Source organism: Panthera pardus, unplaced genomic scaffold (assembly GCF_024362965.1).
Source record: "Panthera pardus isolate Hobbes unplaced genomic scaffold, ASM2436296v1 HiC_scaffold_12, whole genome shotgun sequence".
In the NCBI taxonomy this organism is placed as follows: Eukaryota; Metazoa; Chordata; class Mammalia; order Carnivora; family Felidae; genus Panthera; species Panthera pardus.
In genome coordinates, this window is record NW_026526677.1 from 29,603,000 (window position 1) to 29,616,904 (window position 13,905).

General features: G+C 33.3%; 1 protein-coding gene across 6 annotated transcripts in view; it reads right to left on the reverse strand.

The window, feature by feature from the left end:
- The window catches only part of ELP4 (elongator acetyltransferase complex subunit 4), a 241,832-nt gene that overhangs the window by 168,246 nt on the left and 59,681 nt on the right, over nucleotides 1-13,905 (reverse strand). For all 6 annotated transcript variants that reach the window (XR_008421172.1, XR_008421171.1, XM_019456605.2 and 3 more), the window contains exon 5: nucleotides 9,099-9,238. Coding sequence is in view for 4 of the 6 variants with exons in the window: in XM_019456605.2 (XP_019312150.2) it covers nucleotides 9,099-9,238 (140 nt within the window). In the remaining 2 variants the exon portion in view is untranslated. The remainder of the gene's footprint in view (nucleotides 1-9,098; nucleotides 9,239-13,905) is intronic.

Genomic DNA, 13,905 nt, shown 5'->3' on the forward strand with positions numbered 1-13,905 from the left:
ACCCATTTATTGTTTAGTAGCATGTTGTTTAACCTCCAAATATTTGTGGTCTTTCCAAATTTTTTCTTGTGGTTGACTTCTAGTTTCACAAAGTTGTGATCACAAAAAGTGCATGGTATGATTTGTATCTTTTTATGCTTGCTGAGGTCTGATTTCTGACTTAACATGTGATCTATTCAGGGGAATGTCTCCCATGTGCAGTTGAAAAGAACGTGTATTCTGCTGTATTAGGATGGAATGTTCTGAATATATCTGGTAAGTCCATCTGGTTCAGTGTGTCATTCAAAGCCATTGTTTTCTTGTTTCTTTTCTGCTTAGATGATCTGTCCATTGATGTCAGTGGGGTGTTAAAGTCCCCTATTAGTATTGTGTTATTATCAATCAGTTCCTTTATGTTTGTTATTAATTGTTTCATATATTTGGGTCCTCCCATGTTGGGTACACAAGTATTTATGATTGTTGTGTCTTCTTGTTGGATTGCCCCTTTATGATTATATAATACTCTTCTTTGTCTCTTTTTACAGTCTTTGCTTTAAAGTCTAGTTTATCTGATACAAATATTGTTACTACAGGTTTCTTTAGACACATTTGCATTATAAATGATTCTTCACACCCTCACTTTCAATCTGCAGGTGTTTTTAGGTCTAAAATGAGTGTCTTGTAGGCAACATATAGATCAATCTTGTTTTTTGTTTTTGTTTTTGTTTTATCCATTATTACATTCTATGTTGTATGATTGGAGTGAGTAGTGGTCCAGTAACATTCAAAGTAGTTATTGATAGATATATATTTATTACCATTTTATTACTTGTATTGTCATTATTTCTGAAGATTTTCTCTGATATGTATTCTGCTCAAACTATTCCAAAGATGCAAAAAAGGGAAGAAAACTTAAAAATGTATTCTATGAGGCCAGATAACCCTAATACCAAAACCAGATAAAGACTCCACCAGAAAAGAGAAAACAGGCCAATATACATGATAAACATGGATGCAAAAATTCTCAATAAATCACCAGCAAACTGAATCCAACAATACATTTAAAAAATCATGCACCAAAATCATGTGGTATTTATTCCTGGATTGCAAGGGTGTTCAATATTTGCAAATAATCAACATGATACATCATGTTAATACAAGAAAGGGTAAGGATTATATGATCATTTAAATGGATGCAGAAAAAGCATTTGAAAAAGTACAACATCTATTCATGATAAAAATTCTCAGCAGGGGCACCTGGGTGGCTCAGTTGGTTGAGCGTCTGACTTTGGCTCAGGTCACGATCTTGCAGCTTGTGAGTTCAAGCTCCACATTGGGCTCACTGCTATTAGCACAGAACCACTTTGGATCCTCTGTACCCCTCTCTCTGACCTTCCCCCACTTGCATTCTCTCAAAAATAAATAAAACATTTAAAAAAAGCCTCTCAGCAAAGTAGGTTTAGAGAGAACATACTTCAACATAATAAAGACCATGTATGAAAAACTCACAGTGAACATCATACCCAGTGGTAAATAACTGAGAGCTTTTCCCCTAAGGTAAGACAAAGATGTCCATTCTCATCACTTTTCTTCAACATCGTACTGGAAGTCCTAGCCATAGCAATAAGACAACAAAAAGAAATAAAAGGCATCCAAATCAATAAGGAAGAAGTAAAACTTTCCCTATTTGCAGATGATATGATACTATATAGAGAAAACCCTAAAGTCTCTATCAAAAACTACTAGAATTGATAATTGAATTCAGTAAAATCACAGGATACAAAATCAATATATAGAAATCTGTTGTATTTCTATACACTAATAACGAAGCAACAGAAAGATAAATTAAGAATACAATCCCATTTACAATTGCACCAGAAAGAATAAAATATCTAGGCATAAAACTAACCAACAGGTGAAAGACTGGTATTCTGAAAGAATATTCTAAAAGAAACTGAAGGTGACACAAACAAAGAAAAAGATATTCCAGTGTCATAGGTTGGGAGAACAGATATTGTTATAATGTCATCCTTCATGGGGAAAAACTGTACTGTTAGGAACAAGACAGGGACACCCATTATCATCCACTGTTATTTAACATAGTACTGGAAGTCCTAGCCACAGAAATCAGAGAACAAAAAGAAATAAAAGGCATCCAAACTGGCATGGAAGAAGTCAAACTGTCACTATTTGCAGATGACATGATATTCTATACAGAAAACCCAAAAGACTCTACCAAAAAACTGCTAGAACTGATGCACGAATTCAGTACAATACCAAATCAACATACAGAAATCTCTTGCATTTTGATACACCAATAATGAAGCAGCAGAAAGAGAAATTAAGGAATCAATGCCATTTACACTTGCATCAAAACCAATAAGATACCTACGAATAAATTTAACCAAAGAGGTGAAAGACCTGTTATCTGAAAACTATAAAACACTGATGAAAGAATTGGAAGATGACACAAAGAAATGGAAAGACATTCCAAACTCATAGATTGGAAGAACACATACAGTTGGAATGTCTATACTATCCAAAGGAATCTATAAGATTTAATGCAATCCCTGTCAAAACACCAACAGTATTTTTCACAGAACCAGAACAAACAATCCTAAAATTTTTATGGAACCACAAAAGACTCCAAGTAGCTAAAGCAACCTGAAAAAGAAAAGCAAAGCTGGAGACATCATCATTCCGGAATTCAAGTTATACTACAAAGTTCTAGAGATCAAAACAGTATGATACTGGCAGAGAAAGGGACACATAGATCAACAGAACAGAATAGAAAACCCAGAAATAGATCCACAATTACATGGTCAATTAATCTTTGACAAAGCAGGAAAGAATATCCAATGGGAAAAAGACAGTCTCTTCAACAAATGGTGTTGGGACACCTGGACAACATGCAAAAGAATGAAACTGGACTACTTTCTGACACCAAACACAAAAATAAATTCAAAATGGATGAAAGACCTAAATGTCAGACCTGAAACCATAAAAATCCTAGCAGAGAACACAGGTTATAACCTCTATGGCATTGGCCTTAGCAACTTCCTACTAGATATGTCTCCTGAGGCAAGGGAAACAAAAGCAAAAATAAACTATTGGGACTTCATCCAAATAGAAACAAAACAAAACAAAAAAAACCTTCTGCACAACAAAGGAAACAATCAACAAAACTAAAAGGCAACCTTCAGAATGGGAGAAGATATTTGCAAATGACATATCTGATAAAGGGTTAGAATCCAAAATATGTAAAGAATTTATCAAACACAACACCATAAAAATGAATAATCCAATTAAAAAATGGGCAGAAGACAAAAAAAAAAAAAAAGAAAAAAAATGGGCAGAAGACATGAATAGACACTTTTGCAAAGAAGACCTACAGATAGCCAACAGACACATAAAAAGATGCTAAACATTAATATTATCAGGGAAATACAAATCAAAACTACAATGAGATATCACCTTACAGCTGTCAGAATGGCTAAAATCACCAACACAACAAACAACAGGTGTTGATGAAGATGTAGAGAAAGGGGAATCCTTTTGCAGTGTTGGTGGGAATGCAAACTGGTGCAGCCATTGTGGAAAACAGTAAGGAGGTTCCTCAAAAAGTTAAAAATACAACTACCTTATGATCCAGCAACTGCACTACTAGGTATTTAGCCAAAGAATACAAAAATATTAATTCAAAGCAATACATGCACCTTGATGTTTGTAACAGCATTATCTACAATAGTCAAATTATGGAAACAGTCCAAGTGTCCATCAACTAATGAAAGGAGAAAGAAGATGTTGTGTGTGTGTACATATATATATATATATGTACACACACACAATGGAATATTATTCAGCTATAAAAAGAATGAAATCTTGCCGTTTGCACCAATGCGGATGGAGCTAGAGTGCATTATGTTAAGTGAAATAAGTCAGTCAGAGAAAGACAAATAATGTATGATTTCACTCATATGTGGAATTTAAGAAACAAAAAACAAATGAGCAAAGGGGAAAAAAAGAGAGAGTCAAACCAGGAACAGACCCTTAACAATAGAGAACAAACTGATGGTTTCCAGAGGGGTGGTGGGCAGGGTATGAATTAAATAGGAGATGGGGATTAAGGAGTGCCCTTGTGATGAGCACTGGGTGTTGTACTTAAGTACTGAATCATTATATTTTATGCCTGAACCTAATATTACATTGTATGTTAACTAACTGGAATTTAAATAAAAACTTAAAAAAATAAATAAAATTTCAGGAGTTGCTGATTGGATGCAGGGAGTGAGAGAGAGGAGTCAAGGGTCTAAGATTACTTTATTGAAGGGAAAAGAAAATTTGGAAGGACATACATAAATAAGAGGATGTATGCCTAGGAGAAGATGACTGAAACTAGAAATGTGGGAATTAGGTGGGAAATAATAATCAAAAACCATGCATATCAATGAAGATAGCATGCCAGGATGAGTGACTAAATTCTGCATACATGAAGTCCCCTTTAAAAGATAGAAAAATGAAGAAAGGCACACATGTAAGCAAGTAATTTCTCTTCATTGGTTAAAATGAGTTTCAGGATTAATAATTCTCTCTGTCAAAATTTTTAGATATTATCTTTTTACTTTAATCACATCACCAGCAGAATGGCCAATGTGTAAAATCCCTAATCACATTTACATCTTGCCTTTCCCTCAGCTCTGAGATTTGTATTAATGTATCATTTACTATACCCTTTTAATAAAGTAATTCAGCATACTTCTGAATCTTTAGACTTACCTAGAAGTTCTCTATCAAAATTCCTTTCTCATGAGTGAATTTTCTACTTATAACTTCTAAATATATTGTGGTTCTCTGCTTTGTAATGTAAGAGATCTGTAGTTTTGAAATAGAATGTACTCTTACATGGCTATGTTTCAGTTGCTAGTTTTACCCCACTAAATCTTTGAGGTAAGAACAAGGCTGTATTAATCTGAGTTATTGCTATACTTTGTCCATTGATTCACTAGTTCATCAACTATCAACTCAACACCTGTGTCCTAAATTCATGAAATAAGGAGGTATAGAAAGCATAACCCCCTTCCTCAAGGATTTCCACTGCTTGAGAGGGAAGATAAAAATGTAGACAATACAAATAACTATACTGTAATGTGCTAAGTGTCCTGACAGAGTATGAACAAAATTAAGTTGGAATTTATGGGGGGGTACATAACTATAATTTGTCTAGGAAAATATTACAGAAGGCTTATACATATGTTCCATTTAAGTGGTAGAGAGACTTGGCCAAATAAGAAAAGGAAGGACTTCTAAAATCTTAAGTAATATTCTTATCCTCTCTCCATTGATTTTCTCCTAGAAGTTCTCCTAAAAAGATAAATGGTTCTTTCAGAATTCAGTTCATTCAAATTAATTAATACAAAACTTCTAGTTAACATGAGAAACTAATGGCCATTTTTTGGATATCCATGTAAAAACAAAATCATGAATTTCAAAGAAACATATCAAAACAAATTCATTCTGTTTACTACCAACTGCATGTAAAGTCAATATTCAAGATATGGTCTATCAATTAAAAAAAGTAATATTTTACAATATAGCAGGTACATCAATTGGCTTTGGCTTCCATAACAAAATACTATAGACTGAGTGGCTTAACCAACAAGAATTAATTCTGTAGAAATTCTGGGGACTAGAAGTCCAAGATCAAGGTGCTAGCAGGGTTGTATCTGGTGAGGGCTCCACCACTGGGTTATAGATGACCACCTTCTTGCTGTGTTGTTCACATGGCCCTTCCTGGATTTGTGCTCAAGGGAAAGAGTAGGAGCTGGATGTCTTTCCCTCTTTTTTAAGAATACCAGTCCTATCAGACTAAGGTCCTACCCTCATGACCTCATGCAACCAAAATTACCTCCCAAAGTTTTGTCTCCAAATACCATCATATGTACTTTAACATATAAATTTGGGGTGTTGGGGAGGGAACCACAAACATTCATTTTGTAACAGTATGTTAGTAGATTTGTTAATAAATAAGAAAGCTGAAACACCAACCCTAGTATGGAGAATGGCATTATCTTTCTAGTAAGAAAACAGAACTGTCTTTGCATATCTGTTAGCAAAGATTAATTAAAAACTATGTCAAGTTAGGGGCGTCTGGGTGGCTCAGTCGGTTGAGTGTCCGACCTCGGCTCAGGTCATGATCTGGTGGTCTGTGAGTTCGAGCCCCGTATCAGGCTCTGGGCTGACAGCTCAGAGCCTGGAGCCTGCTTCGGATTCTGTGTCTCCCTCTCTCTCTGCCCCCACCTCCCCCCCGCCCCGCTCATGCTCTCTTCTCTCTGTCCAAAATAAATAAACATTAAAAAAAACCAAAAAACTACGTCAAGTTAAAAATAATCTTAGATCACAAACTTATTATCAAAATCAGTTTTCCTATCACTGTTTTGTGTCAACTTACCTGATTTACGACAATGAAATATTAAAACAAAACTATCGGGTAATATTGGTGTGATATTTCTCAGGTTTTTACAGCCAGGCTTTGCTTTGAAACCTTAAATTATATGTATGAACATTTTCCATGGGCAAACCTGCCGATGATTTTAAATCAGTTAATGCAAATTTTAAATGATCTTCAGTTTTTCTCACCATAAAAAAACTTTATGTTTCAACAGTGCCTTCAGAATATATGAAATTATATATTATATCCTCACATCTGATAGTGGGACACAACTATACCCTCTAGTCTTAATAGCAGGAAAAGTATAGACAACTGTAAAGCTTAGCTTTATTGTTCCATAAATGAACCAGTAAAGTTCATTTTAGTGAAATGAGCACATGCTTTTCATAAATTAAATCCCACATGGTAAGTACTCATTTTCAAAATTAATTTAATTACATGTTTAAAGTTTAATTACATTTAATTAAGCATTTAAGTTTAATATGAAATAAATGAATTATCAGTTAACTATGAAATGAAATATTGCCTTGATAATTGAAATCTATAAATTTTCCTATTCTATGCAAAACTGCTAGCTCTCAAAAAACATTCTGAAAAAGTATGTATTTTAAAGACTAGAGGACTATATTCTCACAGGTGATCAAGTTTTTTTTTCCTGGCACCCAGCTTCATGTGCTGCACATTTACTGCAGGAGCAAATGGAGACAGCCTGGCAGACAAAAAAAAAGCAGAGGTTTTGAAGACTTAGTCACCAACAGCCTGAAAAAGTGGGAAAGCTACTTAGCATCTCTGACCTCAAGTTTCCTATAAAATGGAGAAAATATTACTTCTTTTGGAGGGTTGTGGGAGGATTAAATGAGCTATCTCATGGTCTAATGCCTGGAACAGTGCCTGAGATGGAACAGGTATTCAATAAATGTTAATTCCCTCCTTCTTTTAGTTGCTGATTGAATGAACAAAAATCTTGTACTTTGGGGCTTAAAGAAAGTTTTATTATTTAAATGTTTTATTAGTTACAAAAGTAACACTATATTTTTTGTTCATTTACATCATACTTAATGGACATTTTATATTTTTTATTTCCCTTAGCACTCTATAAATGGAGGCAATATAGCATTATTGCTAACATAGAATTTTGAGTCAGAAAGAACCAACTTTGAATCTGGGTTCCACCACCTACTGCTTGAGGAATCAGGGAAAAGTTATTTCCCAAGCCATAAAAGCATATGTATGTCTAGTTTACTGAATGACAAAAATTTAGAATGAGTATAATCAGTATAGTCATTCAAACTTAACAAAATATTACTGATGTAGGTAGGACAAATGGTATCCCCCGGTGCTCATTTGTCACAGAAGGGTATTTATTTTCACTGAATTTAAGGGATTTTCCTAAGGATGGACTCAGCATCAGAACCCAGATTTCTTTCTTTGTTTCTTTACCAGTGTTCTTTCCTCCATAACATAGGAAGGTAAAGGCAAAGGACACCAAAGTGTCTTGAAGCAGTAAAGCAAAAGAAAGAGAGGGATCTGACTTAAGTTAATCCTGGTTCTATCACTTAATAGTTGAGCCTCAAGTAAACAACTTCTTTAAATTTTGGTATCTTCTTCTGGAAAATGGGAATACAGTTATGTTTCATACAAGGGTTTTACTAGACAACAAATGCAATGTGTAGTAGAGTGATTGACACACAGCAGTCAATCATTAATCATTGCTATTAATATTAAGACAACATCAGAGTACCATTTTTGGTAAGTCTCAAGCCACAGAATGGAGAAACCATAATGAAGCAAAGAATTTTTTTTTGAGGGGGGGGACACAGATTTAATAAAAATAAATAAGACAGCCTTTACTAAATTCTCAAGTAATATTCCTGGAAAAGAGACTTTAGACTTGTAAGTCATTTCAGTTCCTGTCTATTAAATCTCCATTTAATAACTCAGGTCACTTTGAAAATAATGGTTTTACAATATGAAAGAAAATAGAGGCAACACCCTATTCCATGGATTCGTTTCTATGATTCAACAGTTAAGAATTGAAATTAAATATTCTTAACACTATATATAAATTATTCAATGTCAAGTACTGTAATTTTCAGACTTTTGTCTTAATAAAGTTAGTATCACTATAAACATGTTGTATTTGTTTAATATTTAAAGCTCTTAACTGTAAAACTCAAAAACCCTACATTGCTCTTAAGGCAATCTAAAAAAATAGAGATTGTTTATTTATAGAATAACTAACTACAAATAGAAAGCCTTAATAAATAAAATATCGGAAAACATATTTACTTTCTGAAAGAACATTTATTGAAAAACAGCATTACTTTATACCATTTTCACTGCTAAGTAGTTTTTAGATATCTATTTGCATTTAGGACTAAAAGACCCCAATTTAAAAACTATTCCACATTTTCTCAAAATTAAAAACAGGAGGTATTATAATACTTTTCAAACTGCAAATTAAGGATAATAGCATATCCAACAGTTATAGGACCAGAAAAAGAAAACTAAATATAAAGAAATATTATGAAACATATATACAAGTAAGATCACATATTTTATAGAAAACATTTATTATTAGGATATGTACCTTTAGTTATGCATTATTTCAAAGAATGTGGTAAAAATGCATTCTATTAACCTGTGAAATCAGAAATGGGTCATTACTTACCATGGTTCTATATTAAGAGTTGAAGATGATTTTTCTGGGGAAAAAAACCCATGCCATTTTGAAGCCTCAATTAGTTCTTGTGGCATCTTTTTTGATGCATCATAATAGTGACCAAATCTTGAAGATGATACTGGTCCAGCCTGTTAAGAAAAGCCATACTGGTCATTAAAAAAATTATTGTTATTATTTTTTAATTATTGTTTTTTTAAACTACAATGTATTCAAACTACATTCAGCAAAATATTGATACATTTATGCATTTTAATGCTGATAAGGAAGAGCTGATACACATAGACTTATTAAATTTCAAAGAAGCATACAACAACTTTTATTATTTTAAATAATAGTTAGAAATCAACCTTTTCATTTCCCATGTTTCTTCACTCCTGGTGGTCACTAAATTTGATAAGAATTCTCTTTGCTTTTCTTACCTTCCTGAGTTGAAAAAAAATTAATATACATGTTTTAATTGTTTTTTAAAGATTCCAGGTTTAAATGATCAATTAAATATGGAGTTGCTAAGAACTAATGAAAACTTAAGCCAATTAAATCATTGGTGAGGGGCTCAAAAAAACTAGCTTTTTAAACATATTGAGCTGAGCATCATTTAAAACCTAAATTCTCACAAGATAGTGTGTATATACATTCAAAATTTCTTGCTAATTTTAAATTAAGCTTACAGTATAAAATGTATTGAGGATACTCCAGATGGGAACAAGGCACATGATAAAGAGGGAGAATGTATATAAACTACATTAGATAAATCAGAAACCTGACATCATCATTAGTTCATTGATGCCTCCTCTTTTGTGCTATTGTCAGTTTCTCCAACAAATTATCTTCTACACAAATAACTCTAATAACTGTTGATGCTGAATTTATGTACATAGGATAGTAAAGGCCTAGTAACAGAACATTCTCATTATATTGCTTTGAATGGAGTCTGTGCTGATTCAACTCATTAGAAATATGTACACACCTCTGTACAAAGTTGAACTCCTAACAGGTTCCACCTGGCGATAGTTTCCAATAGTTTCTAATCTAAATTTACATAGTTTCCACTGTCCTGAATGCTATAAAACAGACATATTTCAGAACATTCAACAAAACAGATAATCTGCAGATAATCTCTGCAGAAATGGAAGAGTAAATTCTCATTTTACGAAGTAACTGACAACTTTGAAATTTAGATAAGAAACAGACATTTGCTTGACACTAGATATTTGCATTTTGAGACTTAAAGGATTAATATTCTTCAACTGAATGCCTACCAACATCAACTCTACAGTAACACAGGATAAACAAATTTAAGTCTAATAGAAATATTATTCTCTGATACAGAGTCTGTGAGTTTGGCATTTACTTTCTAAATAAAATGACTGTTTATCCCTCCATAAGACACTGTTCACTTTCATTAAGGAAAGAGACCTATCAATTGGCTCCATCTAATGTTTACAATACAATATATACACAAGTGTGGTTCTCAAAACATGATTTATCTGTTTACCAAGACAGTGTTAACAAATAAAGTATGAGACATTAAAGTATACTTCTTAAAAATAGGGTAAAGTTTTTAAATGTAAAGTTATTAGTATAAAGCAATTTAAACAAGGTCTGTTCTTTGGCCTATAATCTATTCTTTATCCGGATTATAGTTCAGAATGTTTTTACTGCAATCTCTGCTAGAGCTCATCTTTTTATTGTGTAAGTCCAGGCCCCCTTAATGTTTTAGAAAGGCCTTGACTAACTGAACTTTGATCTGATGTCTTCATTGAGAAAAACACCAGGTTGCCCATTTCAGATGCAAATCCTCCTAAGGCCCAATAGAATTTAGTAAAGACAGCAAAAAAGAAGAAACAAGAAGTTTCCAGGATCCTCTTTGAGAATCCTGGGGCACACTGGTGTCCTTAATCCACGCTGCTCCATGGATTAAGGTAGGTGATAACCTTTCCTGATTCAAAAGAATAAGCAGAGTGCCTACAAACTGGGTGGAGACTAGGATTTGGTAATAATAAAACACCATGCAATAAAAGCTTGGTCTATGTCAGAAGCCTCTGAAAAGGCCTCAATGTACCACATTCCCAGGCCTAGTAGGGAAGCTTGCAAAAGCCTACCTGAATCAAATAAGCATGAATAATCTATTTTAGCAGACTGGCCATGGGGAGAGAGAAAGAAAGAGAGACTTTTCGCTTCTTTTAAGTTTGAGTTAATAAATTTATTAGTGCACTGAAGGTTCTTGAAGTCTTGGGCACTCAGAGAAATATGCTAAATTGCCAAGAAGCAAAGTATGCTTTTAAAGTTGCCGTCTCTATTAATGTTTCTAATTATAATATTAATGTGATAGAAATCTCTGATTTGGGATGAATCAAGGCAGAAAATTGATTTCATGCTGTGACAGTTTACATATAGAACACAAATAATTCATTAAAATGTAAGAATAAATTTGGAAGCTTTTCTTATTACCATTATTAATTTTTTAGAAATTATAATTAAATATGGTAACTAAAATATTCACAAGGTAGACATAAAAATTTTTATTAATGATGAAATTTTATTAATCCTTCAATAAAAATGAAAATGGAAAACAAATATATATAGGAAAAACGATTCTGTAAGGTTTTTTTCTACCCGTGACACAAAGCATTAACATACAATCAGATTTTTTAAATAATGTGAAATCATAAAACAAAGACTTCAAATATTTCCTCGGAAAAGAGATAACTAAATGTTTTAAATCTGAGAATAGTAATACTCTATGAAAAAATGTCAACTCCACAAATGAAAGATGCATTAAAAAAATCAAAATATCATCAATAGCTAAGTCAGTTTTACTCAGTTTGTTAAGAACATGTTGCTTTAGTTTTACATTATGAAAACTTCTATTTCACAGTCTCAAACTATCCTTTACGTTTGTCAGTTGTGGAACAGAGTATAATGGACTGGTTCAGTAAAAATTTACTATGATAAGGGAAAATTAACTCTGATGGGGGGGCCAGCAGGGGTACAGAGCAGTAAAACAATACCATCCCCTACCTCCAGTATGTTAGAAAGAATCAAAACTTTTAGAGAAAAGTTGCACACAAATAAAGTCTAAATAAGACATTTTCTTATTATTGTTACCATTTCTTGTTTCTCAGTATGGCATAACGGAAAGCAAGAACCCAAATGATTAATTAACCATTTTGAGCCTCAGTTCAATCACTAATAACTATTTTGCTAGGCTGCTGTGAGAATCTAATGCAACACTGGCAATGAATATTTTGTAAATTGTGAAGCACTACATAAGTGATATTAATTATTGTTATTGTGTCATGATTCACTAGAGAACAGAAGATCCATCACTATCCTTTGCAGTAACATTGCCTTATTGAAAAAATGATATTTGTTGTCACCTGTACCATGCACATATCTATCACAGGACTATTGTGGCTCAATCACTAAGATAGAAAGCCAAGGTATAATGAGGATTTAACATAATAAAGATCTAATATATTGCCATAAAGTGCGAGAGCCTTATAAGCTTTGGTAGTAGAACTATACAATATTAAAGAAATTGGGTCTCAGAATATCCTGTAAGCTACCAATTCTTGGGGTGAAAAGGGAATAGGATTTGATGATTGGACAGGGAAAAAAAGAGCATGCCTACCTAAGACAGAGAGTCAAAATGACAGGACAAGAGAAGGGGGACTTTTTAAAGCCACACACCCCTCCAACTGGAAGAAGCACTGTTTTATGCTTTATTGAGCTATTGTTACTGATTTAGGTGTGCATATTCTTATCTTTTTTTTTTTTTTTTTTTTTTTTTTTGCATTCCCTAAGTGGGAATGTGACTACAGTCTTAGGATCTGGTGGCAACTTATATTAAGAAGCATCTCTGATAAATGCCACAGCTAGTTTTGGACTACTTGTTTAATCTATACTCGTAATAGTGTTAACTATATTTTGTCACAGATAAAATACAGAAAACCCAGGGTTTTGTTGTTTTTAAACTAATAATGGCAAAGTAAAATCTGGATTTATAAAGTAGATGACAGCTGACGACCAAAGTCTATTAATCTCAGCAAATCCTCATTCACAAAATTTCTGTGACAGGCAAATGAACATGCTGGCCAAATTTCAAAGAAAAGCAAAGAAGCCAGAAGACGATTCTATTTTGTAAACTTGACAGAGCTAACTTATAAATACTAAGAAATTTAAATTTGACCACTGACAGTAAATTTGAAAAAAGCCATTTTTTATTTATATTAATTAATGCAACTTAACTCAGTTTTGCATTTAATTCACATTCTATATAATTCATTCACTCATGCATTCAACAAATAACTGGTGAGCACCCACTACAGGCCAGTAAAACAAGATATTCAAAGTCCCTTTCTTCCATTGAGCTTACCTACTAGTAGGAAGACAGAGATAATATTATCTGTTAGGTGATGATAAGTGCCCTGGAGAAAAATAAGACCTTGAAAGGAGATAACAGTGAGAGAGTGATTTTATTTTATAGAGAATGAGAAAAAAAAATACAGTCCTGATAAAGTGATATTTTAGCGGAGAACTCAAGAAGATGGGAGAGGAAGTCATCTAGGAAAGTTCAGTGTAAGAAGAGCACAATTTTTAAAACAAACTGTAAACCTTGAAAACTGACCATGGGGCTTATGTTTCGTTTCGTTTCGTTTTGTTTTTAAAGGAGAGAGTGGGGCCAGGAGGGGCAGAGGGAGAGAAAGGGAGACTCCCCAGCAGGCTCCAGGCTATCAGCACAGCCTGGAACCCATGAATCATGAGATCATGACCTGAGTCAAAATCAAGAGTC